At 42.0% G+C, this 20295-nt stretch overlaps 2 protein-coding genes across 4 annotated transcripts; both read right to left on the bottom strand.

The window, feature by feature from the left end:
- Positions 1 to 100: 100 nt before the first annotated feature.
- polg2 (polymerase (DNA directed), gamma 2, accessory subunit) lies at positions 101 to 3746 on the bottom strand. Of its 2 annotated transcripts, none has more exons than XM_026169281.2 (8): positions 2926 to 3746; positions 2279 to 2384; positions 1947 to 2052; positions 1606 to 1791; positions 1168 to 1305; positions 982 to 1062; positions 725 to 825; positions 101 to 631 (listed from the first exon to the last, which is right to left on the bottom strand). In XM_026169281.2, the coding sequence occupies exons 1-8, from the start codon at positions 3407 to 3409 to the stop codon at positions 466 to 468; spliced, it is 1368 nt and encodes a 455-aa protein (XP_026025066.1). In that variant the 5' UTR covers positions 3410 to 3746; the 3' UTR covers positions 101 to 465. The 2 variants fall into 2 exon arrangements, with proteins under 2 accessions (XP_026025066.1, XP_080158550.1); XM_080302424.1 differs by having other exon boundaries at positions 1947 to 2047; positions 2283 to 2384.
- A 1003-nt stretch (positions 3747 to 4749) lies between these two features.
- Positions 4750 to 18869, bottom strand: LOC113023961 (putative ATP-dependent RNA helicase DDX5). 2 transcript variants are annotated; one of them, XM_026170462.2, is made up of 13 exons: positions 18658 to 18869; positions 16223 to 16406; positions 15973 to 16069; positions 15728 to 15861; positions 13942 to 14007; positions 13354 to 13495; positions 13101 to 13261; positions 12645 to 12817; positions 12267 to 12377; positions 11300 to 11361; positions 11138 to 11197; positions 9477 to 9698; positions 4750 to 5592 (listed from the first exon to the last, which is right to left on the bottom strand). In XM_026170462.2, the coding sequence occupies exons 1-13, from the start codon at positions 18696 to 18698 to the stop codon at positions 5141 to 5143; spliced, it is 1905 nt and encodes a 634-aa protein (XP_026026247.1). In that variant the 5' UTR covers positions 18699 to 18869; the 3' UTR covers positions 4750 to 5140. The 2 variants fall into 2 exon arrangements, with proteins under 2 accessions (XP_026026247.1, XP_026026248.1); XM_026170463.2 differs by having other exon boundaries at positions 16223 to 16403; positions 18658 to 18865.
- Positions 18870 to 20295: the final 1426 nt, after the last annotated feature.

Here is a 20295-nt window from a genome sequence, read left to right as displayed (position 1 = left end):
CTTAACTGCTTGTTCCATTATTGTGAACAGTCTTTGAACCTTCAGGAAACAAGAATCAAAATTGCCATCAACAACCAGAAAAAACAATACAATATAAATATTAAAGAGGGATTCCATATCTTTTAATAGAAATGTAGAGACAAATCCAAAAGCTTCCTCCTCCGTGACCACTATGTAGCCACCAATTACGCACAGATAAATAAACCTGATATAACCATGTCAGTGCCTTGAATGTACTGCGAAGAGACTGTAGGATCAGTAAGAGCTGAGTTAGCAAAGTTAAGAATACAAACTCTTGGGGTACATGTATACACACAGTGGGTTCATGTGCACCTCTATCCCAAAAAGTCTCTTATTTTTGGACCGCTCTGAGGAAATATGTTTCACAAGCATATCCCTGACCATAATTTTGTTTTTAAAAGGAATGCAAACTCAGGCAGGTGTTCGAAAAAACAGCAGGGGCATTCAGATGTTGTCAGCTGCAGAAATGTATCTGAATAGAAAGTTTTTGATCTCCGAGATGTGCATGGTCTCTTTGATGGTTGTGTCTCTGCTGCGGACCTGAAGAAGGCCACTTTCCAACGTGTTCTCACCGATGATGATGGTGAAAAGAACGCCCATCTCATCGTATCTGCATTACATCCACACAGAAACACACAGGCACGAGTTTAAAGAAAGGTAACGTAATTCAATTTGCATTATGTGCTGATTTAACGGCATTTACTTGGCATTCAGCTGCTCCATTGATGTTGGCAGAGTTTCAAGATATCCAGGCCACACAGAGATCTTTGCTTCCAGGAACTCCTGCAGAAGGCCTTCACAAATCTGAAGAAATATATTTAAAACACTTTTAATGCAATTTGATGCAAGTCCACAGAAGGAACACATTCAATCAGATCCTTTTAAGGTGAAAAATATGTATTTGCACAGAAAAACTCCACAAAGAAAAAGCATGCAACATGTACTTCATGTTATCATTACCTGCCTCAGCTCCACAGTGGCTCCTCTACCAATATTTAAAGCCACTTTAATGGGAACCAACACTGGATGCAGCTTCAGCACCTGAAATCAACAGTGCAACAAATCTCATAAATAAAAGTCACGCCACAAATAGGAAACCCACTGACAGTTTTTCTGCACGTGCAGCGAGCTGTTAAGCACAATCACCTTTCTCTGGTGCAGCTTTTTCTTGCTCTCTTCTCTCTTCAGCTGCTGGAGTGAGTTGGACAGAAACGCCATCGCACCACGGTCCATGTTTGCGGTAACGGAGACGACATGAGGAATAGACCTTCGTCCATCTTGATGCTGAAAGAGGTCAGGTAAGAGAAATGACACTGCGTGTGATTAAACTGAAGAAAAGCAGCAACAGACGAGCAGCTGCCCGTGTTTCTTATGAGACCTGGTGGTTCTTCTTCCTAAAGCCGTTTAGTTCAACTGAGATTTCTGAAAGCCTCTATCAGCTGGGAGCTAAGGGAATTTTTGATATCAATTTGACTTCCTGTTTTAAGACATTGTCAGAGAACCAGAGCCTCTGCAATAGCAGCTTAGGAACATGACTGAATCTCGATCCCGACTTAAAGCACACTCTAAAAGAAGCAGACGGACCTGCAGTTTGGACCGGTCTCCTTTGTGTATGTGCAGCAGCTCGGCATCTCCTCGACTCCACAGTGTCTCCAGGACCTCCTGACCCCACGGGAAGTTGTAGATGATCCTCACACCGCGAGATGCCGCCTGTTCGAGCTCCTCCTGCTGGACTTCATTGCTGCTGAAGTCGGACGGGGAGAGGGCAAACTGGATAAACAGGACGACACAAAGAGAAAAGCTGAGTTATTAATGTTTGTAGTTTATAAGGCTGGGAAAGTGTTCTTACAGGAAAATACATTTATGCACTGGTGCATCACACCGTTTTAAATTTGTCTGAGATGTTTCCCTCCTCAAAGACTCACTTTTCTCCACCACTTCAGCCTCTGTCGTGTCCAGTGGTCCAGCCACTGGGACGATGTGCGAGGAGAGCAAAACCACACTAGAGATGTTTGCGTGACCTCAGCTGAGCTGACAGAAAATAGAATATACAGTGTGTTAATATGACATACTTACCTCATAAGGTCTGAAAAAGGTTAATGTGAACTCATGAAATACTGTATTAATATTAAAAGTCTAGCTCAGATAAACAATATAAAGAAACAAAATCCCAGTGAAGTTTGTTTGAATTTTTATTTTTCATAAGTGTATCCACACAGACACTCACACAGGTAAGAAACAACAGACGAAGCCTCACCAACCAGAGCCTTCTGCAGGCTGGAAGCACAGACCCGTCTCAGCCAGACCAAACGGCAGCTTCCTGTTCACCAGCTCTAACGAGGGGACAAACTGCTCCAAGGCACCTGGAAACAAAACAACACGCGTGAACCATCAAGACTAATTTGAAAAAAATAATTATTTTTTAGTTTTACAACAATGTAAAAGACAGACATGTTAAACAGAAATGTTACTAGCTGAGTTTCTGAAGCTGATGAGCACTTTCACACAACACTGAAGTCCTGGCAGTATCCTTAACATGGTATTTCAGCTCTTGCCATCATCTTTCTTGCTTACTGAGTTTACTACAGTGTGAAAATAATATTCCAAGAACAGCTCGTTTCCATTCACCTTACTCAAACAAAAGTACCACAGTGTTGGCATCAAACTGGACAAACAAGTATCAAAAGTATTCATAAACCATTAAAAGAAATACATGGAAGATCATAAAAGCAATAACGTGAAACAGTTGGTATACACGGTGACTTTGCTTGTAGTTTATAAATCATCTGTGGTGTCATTACTTTACTGTGCATGTTTAATGCTAGCTCTCAGTATAGAAATAAAAACGTGTATGTTATGCTCTATTATCATCATTATTTATTACAGGTGTGTGAGGCAACTTACCTTGCAGTAAGTTTGTTCTCATACTTGGGGACCTCTGCAGGAGCATGTGCACCTCCTCAGCGAGCCGCCCCTTGCTTAGCTGCTTCTGCCCAAGTCTCTGTTTCAGCTGTTCACATTCAACAATCCTCAGCTGGCCCTGTCCACCTGTAGGTGCTTCCCTGCTGCTGCTGCTACTGCTGCTCAGGGTGTTAATCCCAAAAACCTGAGCTCCGGACCTAGTCACTGAATGCCACCACTGGTCCAGCAGGTTTCTCCTGAGCTCCATGCCCAGAGGTCCATAGCTGCAGCACAGCCCGCGCTGAAACAGCTCCACGTTAGCGTGACCAGGAGAAACGAAGAACCTGTCCACGCAGAGCTGCAATAACGTAGTGACCTGGTCCACAGTCTCAGTCTGGGATGTGCTGCAGCGTCTCCAGCTGTGCCGCTTCAGCGTCACAGTGAATGCACTTCTAGACAGGATGTTTCTTACACACCGAGTAAACATGATGAAGAACCCGCTTCAGAGAAAGTTTCATTAGCAAACAACAAGCTTTAAATCCTGTAGATTTAAAATATTCGCTAAGTGTACGGTCCTAAGTGGCCGCATACCGCAGTGAAAAGATGAGTGCATACGGTGGTTTGAATAGTACATGTGAACTGGGCTCACTGTGTTAAATTCCCAATGAAAGCTAACTTTAGCGAACCTTGCTAAAAGCAGCGTCTACAAATACAGACGGCTGTCGGTGCATTTAAGAGTCGGACGGTTTCCCTGCTGTCACACATCTAATGTCCAATTAGCCGCTGCTCACACTTCACATCTCATGGGAGACGCATATTTCAGCGTTAGCAACGTATCTGTTACATGTGGTGGGTGATCCGGAAATTAAATCCTTATATCCGGGTAAAGGAGACTTTCAAAATAAAATGGAAACATCTACATCCTTCACCGATTCAGTGATATGAGTGCTTTTCTGGCTCACAGATTAAACTTAATTCGGAAGTGAATGGAGGTGGTGATTGAGTCTGTATTCATTACTGTACAAAAACAAAAATAGCAGTTTAATTTAAATAGATTTTTTAAAGTTCATTTATCTGATTATAGCGTACACTATGATTATAAAACTACAAAAAATGAAATTAAAAAAAGGGTACTTGTAAAAATTATAATATAGTTAATAGAAATGACTACACCTCTGATTTACCTTTAACCAATCCTTGACCTTTACTGTGAAATATTTAATATGTGTATTTCATTTGATTTCAGTTGAAAGTGCGTTGCATAGATGTCGCCAGGTGCTTGCTCATAGGGTGTCTTCTGAATATCTGAGGTTTCTCTGTATTATTTTGGGGTATTACCAGTTAAAATCATCAATTGCACCATAAAACTTTACTTTCCATAGACATTATTCTCTGCGATAATTAAATAATAATAATAATAATAATAATAATAATAATAATAATACCCCCCCCCCCCCCCCCCCAAAAAAAAACAAAAAACAAAAAAGGCAGGTAGGGCCAGAATATTTTTGAAAGACTGCATCTCTCAGCTGGCTCGGGAACTCTTTGGTGTTCCCTAGAAAGAGCTGCAGGTTGGCAAAAGGTTTAAAGCTTTGCATTACGTGTTGTCCCAGTGACCCAGATAATCAACAGAAAAATGGATGGACACACGGGTGAAAATTGACAAAAAAACCCCAAAACAGCAGAACAGAGCTCTGCCAGCTTCCCTGTAACACCACTTAGAGGTATCAAAATCTACCCCCCCAACCATCCAAAAAAAAAACCCAAAAAAAAAAAAAAAAAAACCCCCACAAAATCCCCAAAGAGAGAGAACACAGACACACAAGGTTACCATCTTTTCTTATTTTTATTGAAAAGGGCCACACGCACCCCTTTTATAGATGATCTCCATAACATCACTTTAGGCATACCACAAACTGAAAACACTGTATTACCTAGTAAAAATAAATTACTGAGGAATGTAACAAAAAAAACAAACAAACAAAACAAAAAACCAAAAATAGTCAAGGAAAAGTGCAGCAATCATGGTTGCACTATAGGAGACGTATTTATGACTCCATGTAATGCTCTGGGTTTACAGAATAATTCCAACCCTGCTGTAAGCAAAACAAAGTTAAACAGTACAAAGGATAATAATATTAATAATAATCATCATACTGTAAGATTTCAGGACGAAACAAAAATCATGTTGGTTCCATTTATTGTGCATATATCATATCTACTGAGGGAAGGGTGGTGGCATGGTGTAGGGCACCATTGGTGGTGGTGGCGGCTGCTGCTGGGCCTGTGGGGGCGGCGGCTGGGAGTTGAATGGGAATGGTGGGTGGTTCATACCATTCTGAGTGGCCCTCTGCATACCCCCAAACTGAGGGGGACCCTGGAAGCTTTGGTTACCAAAGCCGCCCACCTGGTTTGTAGGAGCGCCAAAATTACCCTGTCCATTGCTGTTGCTGTAATTGCTGCTACCATAGTTACCACTAGAGTTACCACTATTGCCTCCATAGTTGCCACCATTTTGGGCCTTACTGCCACCAAAGGAGCTCTTCGGCCCACTGCCAAACCCTCTGTCGCTGTCCCTGTAGCTACTACCACTGAAGTTACTCCTCCCACCCCCAGAATACCTATCCCGGCGATCATCCTTGTAGCCACCTCTTCCCCCCCTTCCACGACCTGTGTGAGACAAAGGAGAGAGAAGGAAGGGTGGGTTAAAACACCGTGGCTGTGGCACCAAGACACAGAAACCAGCATCAGGGCTGCTATGAGATCGTAAAACCCCCCAAAACAACAAAAAACAAACAAACAAACAAAACAAGTCACAATTCCCCTCCTTGAATCGCTACCTTATCGTGGTGGAGGGGATTGTGTGTCCCAGGGATCCCAGGGGCTATGTTGTCTGGGGGCTTTTGCCCCCTGGTAGGGTCTCCCATGGCAAACTGGCCCTGGGTGAGGGACCAGACAAAGAGCGATTCATAAGACCCTTATGAAAAGGACACCGAGGGAACAGTTTACCCTGCCCGGGATAGGGTTACCGGGGCCCCGCCCTGGAGCCAGGCCCGGGGAGGGTGCCCGAGGGCGAGCGTCTGGTGGCCGGGCCTTAGTCCATGGGGCCCGGCCGGGCACAGCCCGAAGAGGGTGCTTCACCTGGAGACTCTGTTGTCCTGCTGGGAGACTTCAATGCTCACGTGGGTAACGACAGCGAGACCTGGAGGGGCGTGATTGGGAGGAACGGCCTCCCTGATCTGAACCCGAGCCGTGCTTTGTTATTGGACTTCTGTGCTAATCACAGTTTGGCCATAACGAACACCCTGTTCGAACATAAGAGTGTCCATAAGTGCACGTGGCACCAGGACGCTCTAGGCCGTAGGTCGATGATCGATTTTGTAATCGTATCAGCAGACCTGCGACCATATGTTCTGGACACTCGGGTAAAGAGAGGGGCTGAGCTGTCAACTGATCACCACCTGGTGGTGAGTTGGATCAGGTGGCGGGGGAGGACGCTGGACAGACCTGGTGCACCTAAACGCGTAGTAAGGGTGTGCTGGGAACGTCTAGCAGAGGCCCCAGTCCGCGAGATCTTCAACGCACACCTCCGGCAGAGCTTCAACAGCATTCCGAGGGAGACTGGGGACATTGAGTCCGAATGGACCATGTTCAGCGTCTCCATTGCCGAAGCTGCTGCATTGAGCTGCGGCCGCAAGGTGGTTGGTGCCTGCCGTGGTGGTAATCCCCGAACCAAATGGTGGACACCAGAGGTGAAGGGAGCCACCAGGCTGAAGAAGGAGTCCTATCGGGCTTGGTTAGCCTGTGGGACTCCGGAGGCAGCCGACAGGTATCGACAGGCCAAGCGGAATGCGGCTCGGGCAGTGGCTGAAGCAAAAACTCGGGTGTGGGAGGAGTTCGGAGAGGCCATGGAAAAAGACTTTCGGACTGCCTCGAAGAGATTCTGGCAAACCGTCAGACGTCTCAGGAGGGGAAAGCGGTGCTCTACCTGCACTGTGTATAGTGCTGGCGGAGCGCTGCTGACGTCGACTGAGAAAATTGTCAGGCGGTGGAAGGAATACTTCGAGGACCTCCTTAATCCCACTGACACGTCTTCCGAGGAGGAAGCAGAGTCTGGGGATGAGGGGAATGACCCGCCAATTTCCGGGGGCGAGGTCACTGAGGCAGTTAAACAACTTCTTGGTGACAGAGCCCCTGGTGTTGATGAGGTCCGCCCCGAGTTCCTGAAGGCTCTGGACGTTGTAGGGCTGTCCTGGTTGACACGCCTCTGCAATGTTGCGTGGAGATCAGGGGCAGTACCTGTGGACTGGCAGACCGGGGTGGTGGTCCCCATCTTTAAGAAGGGGGACCGGAGGGTGTGTTCCAACTACAGGGGGATCACACTCCTCAGCCTCCCTGGGAAAGTCTATGCCAGGGTGCTGGAAAGGAGAGTTCGTCCGTTAGTCGAACCTCGGATACAGGAGGAACAATGCGGTTTTCGTCCTGGTCGCGGAACACTGGACCAGCTCTTTATCCTCTCCAGGATACTTGAGGGTGCATGGGAGTTTGCCCAACCAGTCTACATGTGTTTTGTGGACTTGGAGAAGGCATTCGACCGTGTCCCTCGGGGTGTCCTGTGGGAGGTGTTGCGGGAATATGGGGTGTCTGGCCCATTGCTATGGGCCATTCGATCCCTATACAACCGTTGCAAGAGCTTGGTTCGCATTGCCGGCAATAAGTCGGACTCGTTCCCGGTGGGTGATGGGCTCCGCCAGGGCTGCCCTTTGTCTCCGGTTCTGTTCATAATTTTTATGGACAGAATTTCTAGGCGCAGCCAAGTGGCGGAGGGCTTTCGCTTTGGTGGCCTCAGAATCTCATCTCTGATTTTTGCAGATGATGTGGTTCTGTTGGCTTCATCGGGTGAGGGCCTCCAGCTCGCACTGGAACGGTTCGCAGCCGAGTGTGAAGCAGCGGGAATGAGGATCAGCACCTCCAAATCTGAGGCCATGGTTCTCAGCCGGAAAAGGGTGGAGTGCCCACTCCGGGTCGGGGGAGGGGTTCCTGCCCCAAGTGGAGGAGTTCAAGTATCTCGGGGTCTTGTTCGCGAGTGATGGGAGAAGGGAGCCGGAGATCGACAGACGGATTGGGGCTGCAGCTGCAGTAATGCGGACGCTGCACCGGTCCGTCGTGGTGAAGAGGGAGCTGAGTGTAAAAGCGAAGCTCTCAATTTACCGGTCGATCTACGTCCCTACCCTCACCTATGGCCACGAGCTGTGGGTAGTGACCGAAAGAACGAGATCGCGGATACAAGCGGCAGAAATGAGCTTCCTCCGAAGGGTGGCTGGCCTCTCCCTTAGAGATAGGGTGAGAAGTTCGGCCATCTGGGAGGGGCTCAGAGTAGAGCAGCTGCTGCTCCACATCGAAAGGAGCCAGCTGAGGTGGTTCGGGCATCTGACAAGGATGCCCCCTGGGCGCCTCCTGGGTGAGGTGTTCCAGGTATGTCCCACCGGGAGGAGGCCCCGGGGCAGACCCAGGACACGCTGGAGAGATTATCTCTCGGCTGGCCTGGGAACGCCTTGGTATTCCCCCGGATAAGCTGGAGGAGGTGGCTGGGGAGAGGGAGGTCTGGGCCTCTTTGCTTAGGCTGCTGCCCCCGCGACCCGGCCCCGGATAAAGCGGATGAAGATGGATGGATGGATGGACAAGTCACAATTAAAAAGTACAATTACTTTATTAGATCTAAATATAAGGAAAAACACCTAATAACTGATAGAAGAACGAATTGCAAAGTTCAGTAAGGATAATAAAAATCTAGTGCTCTACTTTGAAGTCAGTTTATTTTCCCCCCAAAAAATCAGATTTGAACATTATAATAAGCAACATTTCATGGTTATTATCCATTCTTGGACTGTACTGGAGTAGCTACACCTGTATGCTGTATCAACATTTAAGGTGGAACTACTATGCTTTTCCTTGAATATAACACTTCTCTCTTATCCACAAACACACACACAAATTGTAGGTGCAGCCCCGTGACGGAAGGTGGGGTGAGAGAGAGAATGAGAGAAGTCAATTACAATCAATATATTAAAAATATGAAAAGAAAAAAACAAAAAACTTTCTAACCTTCAGTTGTATAACTGAGTTTTAAATGGCCAAATATGAAATAAAAATTATAATAATTACAATAAATATATTCTTGATCACCTATTTTTGATGCTGAAATGTCAAAAAGAACTAAAATGGAGACGTGCCAACCAGATGCTAGAGAGAAAACTTAAGGTGTTGGCGAAGCTGTCCCAGCGTATGCCTGAAATAACCATATTAGGCATATCCGTCTCTTGTATAGGTCCATGAACAACGAAAACTGAGTGTTTACAGCAGTCTAAACCATTTAACTTTTATTTAGAGACTAACTCCTGATACTTGGATCTCATTTTTTGGAAAAGACTAATTGGTTCACTTTAAATCGCCTCTCTAATAACATCACTGATCAATAACAAAAACTGAGTATCTACTCGTCAGTAAGTCTAGCTCACGTTTAAATCCTAATGTAAATAAGAATGACATTTTACCTCCTCTGTCCTCTGCCATCTGGATCAGCTTGGGGTTAATGGCCTGGTTGGCCTCGCGGAGCACAGAGATCAGGTCACTGGCTTGTTTCATGTTGTTGGGGGTGAAGAAGGTGTAGGCTGTGCCCGTTTTTTGACTTCGGGCTGTGCGTCCAATGCGGTGGATATAATCCTCGGAAGAGTTAGGGTAGTCATAATTGATGACAAATTTCACATCCTCCACATCTGTGAAAGTGTTGCAGTGTGGCAAAACAAAACAAGGAGGCCACAAAAGATTTTGCACACCACAACAGCCAGATCAAAGGGAAAAATTAGCAACTGGGAAGGCTGGGGAAGAAAGGCGACTGTTAGCCTGTGGAGGAAACACGTTAAAACATCAGAATTGCGTACAAGTCTACTCCATGGGAATACTACTGTGGGAAGAGAGAAACGATGCACACTCCAGTTGCTTACCATAATCAAAAGACATGACTCTCCCTTTTGTTAACCAAGGGAGAAAAAAAAAATGAATTTAAGTCTTACCATTAAGGAGTATGCATTCACTAGTCCTTTCCCAATGCAGCGAAATCCCCCACAAATTGTCAAGTGACATCCAGGAGCTTCTACGCAGTTGGGCCACGATATGCACTGGGGCCTCCTCGTGCCAATATAGGACCATTGAGTGGTACATTTTTGCATGTCCAGGCTTTTCCCAGTACACTCTCAAAAGAAACTTGTTATTAAAGGCCGCACTGCGCGTCTTGCCAAGACAAAATAGACCGAGTACTAATTTAAACAGGGGCCCGCTTCAAAAACCATGAAAAAGAGCCAAACATTGAACCCTGTGGGACCCCTGAGCGAACACAGAACAATTACCACCACCCCCACCCCCTTCATCAGTATCATCAAGGCAAGATCTTCCAAGAAGCCAGTGTTCACTTGAGAAAATGTCTCTTGTTGGCAGGTCTCGACATGACTATAAAACGCAGGCGAGGGAGGAACTTTGGTTTGAGCTGACTCTCTCTTTTTCCACTCACTAGATGCTCCCACTACCCCCTAAACACATGTGCCAGGTCTCCTCAATTTTCAGAGACATGATTTCAAACTGCTCTCTCCATTTTCAAGGAATCCAGCACTTTGACGGCAAAAGAAAACAACTGAAAGCTTTGACAAGCTCACACCCATGCTATGTGATACAAGCTCTGAAAGGTAACAATTGTTCCAAATCTCAAACAAGTGACTTGCAATACAGCGCTCTCTAACACAACAGCATGCAAGGCAAAAGTCACAGCATCAAGCATATCTCTGTTTTTTAACGTTTGAGTTGGAAACAGCTGGATGGCATTTGTCAGGTGAAATCCATGGACAGAGAACAGATGTGAGCGTTTTTCAACAACATATCAGAGACAAAGGCTTAGCCACACAGCCTTTTGAAGATCACTGGCACACAAGAGCTTTCACCTCTCTAGGCCCACTGGGTGGCAAGCCAGTTGAGCAATTCCAATATGTCATCCTGCTCCCTCTCGAGGCCTGGGACTGTCATGCCTAGCGCCTGCCACAAAGACTCCACCTTAAGGTGAGAAAAACTCAGAAAATGCATAGAAAAGTTAAAGAAAGCAAAAGCACTTTCTTTAAAATAAGTGTAACACTGATAATAAAGTAGTACTATTCAATGCCATACTGACCTAAGCCACGGGAGGCCACATCTGTTGCAATGAGAATTGGCGCTTTGCCATATCTGAATTCTGGAAGGAAAGGGACTAAATTGAGTAAAATATAGAGTAACAATGATTGTTTCAATATTAAAACCCAGATCCATTTTATTAACACAAAATCATATATCTTACCGTTAAGGACCCAGTCTCTCTCCTGTTGGCTCTTGTCTCCATGGATTCCCATTGCAGGCCACCTGTCTCACACACACACACACGCACACACACACACAGTCAGCCTAGATTAGTCCACTGTCAGTCCACTGAGGAGCATGTGTTGCAGCAATCTTGAAATGCCTATAGGCTCTTACTTAGGCAGTTAATATGAACCTTTATCTAAAGTAACTTTAATTTTATGTGTTTCTGGGTCAAAACCTGCATGTATATTTACAGCAAATGTGACACATGTTGCTTCAAATATTTGCTGAACTTGACTGTAAATTAGGGCTGTTCGATATAACGATATATATCTGATGACGATATTAAAACGTCTATCGTTTCATTTTACGCTATCGTTTGTTTCGTGGTGTCGCAAAATAAACTCTTTACGGCAATATTTTTTCCATCGTTTTGATGGTCACTGTAGTGGCTATATTAATTTCTTAAAGTTCTCTCTTTCTCTTATATTTAATATAACCACACTACAGACGGACAAGCGCTTGTTTTTATGCATTGTCGTTAGCAACAACGACGTTAAAACCATCGCGTGTCTGCTTGTTTATGTTCCACATAAACCTTTCACAATAAAGCTCAAGATCCTGTTGAGACTTTTCAAAACCTTAGACTCAAACATTAGAACAGGCTTTTTCCCGCAGCACGCCGTGTAATAAGTACTCACAAAGAAAACGGCGGCCGTTACAACCTATGTCTAAAAATGTAGTTTCATGCACTCGACTCCAGGTACGCGACGCCCAGCTGGAAACATTTCACGCAAGTCGAGCTGCCCAAGATTCACAGAATTTACAGAAAATGTTACATTTTTGTGATTTATATCGTTATCGGACGATAGATGTCTTAATATAGGGATATGAGATTTTGGTCATATCGCACAGCCCTACTGTAAATACGATTTAAAAAAAAATTAAGGATATGGACTCCTTACCCATCTCTCCTCATCCTCCTGGTGAGCTCATCACAACGTCTTTTGGTCTCCACAAAAATAATGGTCTTGTTCTCCTTTTCACTCATGATCTCTTCCAGCAAACGGATCAGTCTTACAGAGAGCAGACAACAGAGAAAGTCTACTCATTATTCATCTACTAGCTGAATAAAGTTCTCTACCAATTTAAAGCACGTAAATTTACGTTTTGTGTCTAAATGGTTAAAGTAAAATACTATGAAGATGGTATGAACACAACAGGATTAGAGCCATTTTAGATTTAATAAGACATTTTTCTTTATCTACAGTACATAATTAAATATAGAACATGGATTTTCATGTTTAAGCACTCGTTAAGGGTGGTATAAAGCATTTACTCACTTGTCCTCCTTCTCAAGGTCATTGCAAACATCAACTATCTGCAGGATGTTATGATTGGCACTGAGCTGCAGTGCTCCAATATTGATCTGGACATAGTCCTTCAGGAAGTCCTCGGCCAGCTGACGAACTTCCTTAGGCCAGGTGGCGCTCCACATCAGGGTCTGACGGTCTGGCTGGTAGAGAAAAACAAACAAACAAACAAAAAAAACAAAAAAAAACAAAAAAAAAACAGAAAAAAATACATTTTACCAACACAGGTTTACTTGATGTATTCTGGTTCAGTTCTAGGTCTTCATCAAATTTTTGAGGCCCTTGCCCTTAAAAGACTATGCAAATTACGTATCATAAGAAACCACTAAAATAGCTGCCATCTTTGTGGCATGAAAACCTGTTTTGACACAGATTCTTAGAAATATAATGTTAACTGTCTGCAAAGCAAAAGCAGAAACAACCTACCCGAATTTGGTCCACTATTTTGCGGATCTGAGGTTCAAACCCCATGTCCAGCATGCGGTCAGCTTCGTCCAGCACCAGATAGGTGCAACGACGCAAATTAGTCTTACCGCACTCCAGGAAATCAATGAGACGACCCGGAGTGGCGATGCAAATCTCAACACCTTAAACAAAAACCGAGAAAATAGCGTTTTTAAACTTAAAACCAATACAATTAAACTGTAATCCTTAAACAAAAACTTTAAAGAATATATACCTCTTTCAAGGTCCCTGATTTGGGGCCCTTTGGGCGCCCCGCCATAGATGCAGGTGCTCTTCAGACGGGAGGCCCTGCCATATTCAGCCGCCACTTGCTGCACCTGCTGGGCCAGCTCACGGGTTGGTGCCAGCACCAAGCACTAAAAAAACGATTTACATTCTTTTTAAGTCTGAACATTTCAGCTGTTCTTCCACATGACAACAAATATGGATGACACATGTTTATAGATTAAATATCAAAAAGTGTGGGTCTTGAAAGTACTGTAGATGGGCAGCAAAAAGTCATAAATGGAAGAAAATGTATTTTTTTTTAATTTTCTGTTTGAATTAAAATGTAAATATTTAATATAAATATTTTTTCATTTTAAAGTCAAACTTGTGCCTTGTCAATAGATGGAAAAAACTAAAAGACTGCAGAGGCTATGAGGATGTAAAAAGGCATCAAGATATATAAATGAATCACTGAAAACACAAAGGAGGAAAGATTTTCAGATTTCAAAATGGCAGTCAAAAGGATGGAATTGGCTGTTTTACACAGCAAGATTTGTATATTTACACAGACAACATGAATATATTTTTTACTTACAATAGGCCCATCTCCATGCTCCAAGAATGGCTGGTGTTGGATGTGCACAATTGCAGGCAGAAGGTACTAAAAAGGACGAAAAGGAGTGAATCTTGCAAGTAATGCAACTATTAACATAACAGTGTAACATCAGTGTTTTGAAAGAATAAAGAGTTGTCTGCCATATCTCCATAACATCAGTGCTGTGAATTTCTTACAAAAGACAGCAGTGTTAACATGGTTTTAACTAAGGGTGGGCGATATAAACAATATACGATAGAAACGATATAAATTTGGCCAACGATAGAGATTTTGACTCCATCGCTCTATCGCATGTTGATGATGTCATCAAGCTGCGCCTGTTTTGGTCGAAACCATTATCATCTGCAAATTATGGCGGGCGACAGTCATAGCAAAGAGATAAAGCACTTTTGAAATATGGGGAAAGCCAAAAACTGCGCTTCCTCCACTTCCGTAACATTGATTCATTAATGTTGAATTCTCTCGCAGCTGTTCTATTCCCATATTGTTGCAGTATATTAATAACTAACCTCGTATTGTGGATGAATAATCTCAGTTGTTCTCCTGACTGAAGTTTGGCCCGTGTATAGCATCCTGCTATGCGATTGCATTTGTCCCTGACCACCAGAATCCCTCACGTTAACTTTTATCGAGTGGAAAAAAAGTTGGCGTTCATCCTCCAGCTTCACTGTGCTAATGTTATGCTAACATAGCTGTGTCGCTAGCAATCACGTAGCACAACATTATATACCAGTTAGTCCAACTTCAGTAACCCTGCAAACGCCACTGCTGTTTAGTTTTCTGTCTTCATTTATATTGGAAGTGGTAGCAGAGCTGTGCATTTTAATTAGTTTCAAAAATCTCTCAGTCAGAACATGGTATGTCATGTTTAGGTGTAAACTAGCGAGCTAACTTCCTGTTAACTTGTAACTCCTTTAAATTTAATAACTTCTGTTTTCATGGATGTTAAACTTAATTGTTACACCCGATAAAGCAGCAATGCTGATGATTTTATTAAAGATGAAAGAATTTAGACCGTTTTTAACTCTCAGTGTTCGTTTGACTTTGGGACCTGAAGGGGACGGAGTTTTGGATCCAGATTACTCCACAAAGCTCCTCACTCCGGCAGCCGTATAGTGCAGCTTACCAAAGTTATACTAAAACATTTTTTAACAAATTTCGGTTCGAGGTCAGTAAGCACAACCAGAATTCATACATAAGGCACCCTCTCGATTTTTGAGAAAATTAAAGGATTTTAAGTGTGCCTTATAGTGTGGAAAATATGTTATACAGAAGAAAAGAATATATCGCGAAATATATCGTTACTGCACCTGCTTCAAATTATACCGCAATATGCATTTTAGGCCATATCGCCCAGACCTAGTTTTAACTCAAAACATTTTGTCCAAAATGGATATTTTACAACTCATAGCATCTGGTCAGTCTCAACGGAGCCACTCTTAAACTTGTATACACTCACTGTTGTCACCTTAAAAAATATCAACAGTGTTATACACATTTTTTTTTCAATTTTGCCTAGTGAGTGGTGCAGTAAGGTTACCTTGCCTTAAATGGCTGTACTAAATAATACAAAATGACAGAATAAAGAATTTATTATGTTTTTCTCTTTGGTGAATTTAGCCAATCATGCTGCAAAAAATTCTATACTGTATTATGTTTTCAAATGCTTTGGAAAGCAAAAGTAACCACATAGCACCATTAATTTTATTCCCCATCTTGGCTGAAATGGTTTAAAAAAAAAAAAATCTAACTGTATAACACTTACTGCAAGGGTCTTCCCAGAGCCAGTCTGAGCGATTCCAACCATGTCTTTGCCACTCAGGGCTACGGGCCACCCCTGAGACTGGATTGGAGTTGGTTCAGTCCAATTTTGTTTGACAATTACATCCATAACGTAGCCTGAGGAAGCAAGACATGCAAGTTTAGTAGCTGCAAGTTGAAATATCAGCATAGGGTAATAGAGCAGGCAGACAGTTCTTAATTATTTAAGCAGCATGAATTTGTACTCACTTGGAAATGCAGCTTCGTGGAACTTTACGATCGGTTTGGGGCAATCTCTGCCTTTAACCGTCACTTCTTTGCTTCTTCGGTACTGTTCGACCTCTTGCTGGAATTCCAAAAAGAAATAAAAAGACACAAGTTCACATTAAAGCAGCAATACCCACTGAAATCATGTATAATTTTAAGAGCTTTACATTTTATGTTTTTTTTTTCCTAGTTAAAAAAAAAATAGAGAAAATTATGCAAAATCAGGCCTTACAAGTGGTCTGCGGGTGACATCTGGGTGCTCCTGGTAGAAGTTCTTTTGAAACTTGGGAAGCTCATCGAGGTTCCAGTGCTTCTTTCGCAGCCTCTCACCAGGGTTGCCGAACTTTCCAGGAGGAGGTCCACCCCTATTGCCTCCTCCACCACCACCAAAACGAGGAGGCCCACCGCCATATCTTCTTGTGAAAAAAAAAGAAAAAGAAAAAAAGATGCCACGTATAAAAAAAAAAAAAAAGAAAACAAAGTACCCTTTTGTTAAAATAACAATTAACTGCTCAGCCATTCCTATAGAAATATTCTTAAGGATGCAAAATGAAACACTGCAATTGTTTAAATAACTGCAGTCTAGACTTTTTCAGGTTGGCTTAAGCTATGAATGAAGTTAATCGCAGCATCACTGCTGAGGTTTTCGCCTGTTTGGTCAATTTCTTCAATCGCAGCGCTAGATGTATTTCCTGTCTCCACAGTTTTATAGCACTATAAGGAAACAGCCTTTGTAAAATAAATATAAAGGCATTTGTTACACAAAACACAATCTTTCTATTATATCCATTTTCCATGTATTTATTTACTGGAAGAAGAGGGTATTTGTGCCCACTTAGTTTGTAAAACTTAAATATTTACTTTACAGAAAATCAGCACCTGTGGAATTTCGGGAAAACGGAAAAGTGATATGATCGAAGATATGCTTTGTATTTTGTTTTTGAAAATAACAGCATTCACCAAAAAGTACCCATAGATGAAATAAATGACAGCAAAGAAATTCATTAAATGGAATAAATACAAGTTTAGGACCAAACATTTGTAGGTTGAATTTTTTTCACTTTCACTTTCTTTTTTTTTTTAGAGGTTTTAGCCAGAGCCAAAGAATACAAACTGGCACTGTGAAATACAAGTTATTTTTTTAAGCTCATTTTGGTATTTATGGTGTAATTTAGATTATTATAATATACTTTTTTAACTTAAATAATCAGACAGCGTAAAAACAAACAAACAAAGACAGACTTTTTGCCGAAGGAGATCACATACAGTGCTTTGGAAAAACAAACAAACTTTTCCAGATGCCACCTTACGATCTAATGATTGCACCTCTATTTAAACAAAATAAGATTTAGATCCCTTTTTTAAATACTTAATAATTGATTTTAAAAATTGGTATATGAACAATTCAGCTTTTTAAGTAGGGCATGGCAGAAATTTAAGAACTACACCCTTAACTGTCAATAAACTAATCTTTTAGACAGGCGTGGTCAGGACAACCAGAAACCAACAAACAACAAGAAGCTGTTATGTCAAATGCATACGTATAACAGGCTAATAATTACATATGAAATTTACTTTAAAAAAAAATTAGATAAAGCAGTTAAGATTGTCTCTCTCACATAAACCATTTAAAAAATATTTTAATTTTAAAGTCCTTTGGTTTAAAATGTGTTATGCAAATAAAACTTGAAACTGTAATTATCATCTTTATGAAACGATGGCTTTTACTTATGTATATATATATGTTTTTTATTTAGGAATATTTATTCATTGTAGCTTTCGTTTTTGATGAAACCTAGTACTGAATAGGCTAAAGCTCCAGGCTGCATCTTTTCAGTATATTCTATGTTCTTTCCGCTAAATTCAATCCTTTGCCGTTCTGCTTTTTTTTTCCTTTTTTTTTTTTTTTTAAATGGGCATTTATTTAATTGTCATTTTCCGAGAAACTGCCTATAACTTGCCTTTTGCAGTAATTTCACATTTAACCAAAAACAAACGCTAAATAATGACAAAAAAATTGTAATTAAAATGTTTCATAAACAGTCCCACATTATATGTATATATTTAACTTTATGTTATTGTAGTATATGTATACAACACCAGGTTTACTAACATTAAAAACCCATATACAACTATGAATGCTGTACAGACTGAACAGGTTCAAACCGCTTATGCGGAGCCATCTTTGAATACCGCTTCCGCATAAACAATAACATGTCACATCACCGAGCCTGACGTGACCCGGTTAATACACGGTTAAACGGGGCTGTTATGAGGTTTCGTTTTGCCTCCGGTGACAGAAAACGACTCTTTAGTAATAAATTGGGCCTCAGCGACATAAATCTTGCACTCTCAAGAGAAGACACTTCTGCGTCACATGCTCCGGTAACGGGAAGGCTGACGTGCAAACGCCGACACGGAGCCGCCGTTCGCTGCCATTTTATCTCCAAACGGCAAGGAAATGGATTACATTACACTGACAGGGCGCCGCCCGCATAGAAACAAGCGTACATTCTAATACACGCCTTTACTTACTAACAGAAAGGCGACAATAAACCACGAAACCCTCGCAGTGACATTTGTTTTGATACGTAAGACAACGCTGCAGCCAACGGCCGAATGCTACACTTGGCATTTTTTGCTAATATTAAGGAAACCCACACTTACCCTCGGTCTCTGCCACGATCTCTGTCTGAAAAACCTGGCATTGTGTTGTAGACTGCAGTGAAAAAAATGGGATAAGAAGAAATATCAGCTGCCGGCCTATAAAACAGGCGAAAAAAATCTACGAGCTGAAAGCGCACCGGCGAAATAAAAAGAAAATGCCGGCAGACAAAAGTCTGTCTACCGAGACGGAAACGAGGTCAGACGGGACGGATAACATTTGTATCAATGCGCGTTTTTCATTCGTATTAGCTGTGGTACTATTTTATGTTCGCGTTCAGGACTGTGACGTTTATTTCTACAGTTGATACAAACCTGCTTTCTTTGCTTTCTTTCTATCTTTCCTTTATCCGCCCCGTTGACATCAGTAAAAGCATTTTTCAAAAGCATTTTTCTGAGAAGTGTATGACAATTGAACAGTAGTGCAACTACCTCCTCCAAAGTGAATAAAGTAAAAAAAAAAAAAAAAATCTACACTCCTTCCAAAAAAACTAGACATCCTTTACATCCATTAGACCTAACGAAGATCCTGGCAATTGAGTATATACAGATGTTTATAATGCAAACCTTTAAAACGGTCCACATTCAAAAACAAGTCTGTGATCTCTTACTGGCATGATGTTTGGGTAACTGGAAATATGTTGTTTTCTAAAACTCTTTTGCCTGAATTCTTAGATACAGTGTGTTTATTTAATGGAATTTACATGGGATTTATCACGTGTATGTGTTTTGTTGGTGTGATGGGGCTCCAAGGTGTTTAGGATTTACATATTCCCAACATTGTGAGAGAAGGACAACAGCAAGAGTGAAAGGGAAAGTTTACAAGATGTGAGACCTGCTGTGATGTAGGGTTTGGAGAAGGTGGTACTAACTAAAAGATAGGTGACAGAGCTGAAGATGTTAAGATTTTTGTTGGGAGTGTGCAGAATGGGCTGAGTTGAAAATTAAAAAATTAAAAAGTACATCAGGGAACAGCTCAGGTTGAGCTGTTTGGAGACAAACGCGAGGAAAAGTTGAGATTCAACATTATGCACTCCACACTGTATATAAATGCCACTTCTTTTGCACATATTCAACTCTGTATATTTTATATATTTTATTATTATTATTATTATTATTATTATTATTTTACTTTATTACTATTTAATTTGTAAAAATGTGTACACACACACACACACACACACACACACACACACACACACACACACACACACACACACGTAGGAAAATATTTAGTATACACATCCAGAAATGCATACACTATTATATATTGTACATATATTTATTAGTTTCAGGTTGGCCATTCTTGTATTTTGCTCGTTTGTGTTGTTGTGTTTGCACATCTCTGTTGCTTGTGGGGCTCGCACACAAGAATTTCACTCGCATGTGCTGTGCCAGTGTGCCTGCACATGTGATGTGACAATAAAAGTGATTTGATTTGATTTGATTTGATTTGAGATTGTTTGGATGTTGGAGGAGGGATAGTGGATAGTGGAACAAAGGATGATAATATGGAGCTAAAAGGGAGGAAGAAAAGAGGAAGACTACAGGGAAGGTTAATGGATGTGAATGAGGACATGCAGAGGGTTGTTGTAACAGAGGATGATAGGGATAAAGTTAAAGGGAGGCAGATAGTCAGCT

Source organism: Astatotilapia calliptera, chromosome 6, assembly GCF_964374335.1.
Source record: "Astatotilapia calliptera chromosome 6, fAstCal68.1, whole genome shotgun sequence".
Classification (NCBI taxonomy): domain Eukaryota; kingdom Metazoa; phylum Chordata; class Actinopteri; order Cichliformes; family Cichlidae; genus Astatotilapia; species Astatotilapia calliptera.
The sequence above is the reverse complement of the archived record's forward strand: the minus strand, read 5'-3'. Positions and strand labels throughout refer to the sequence as shown.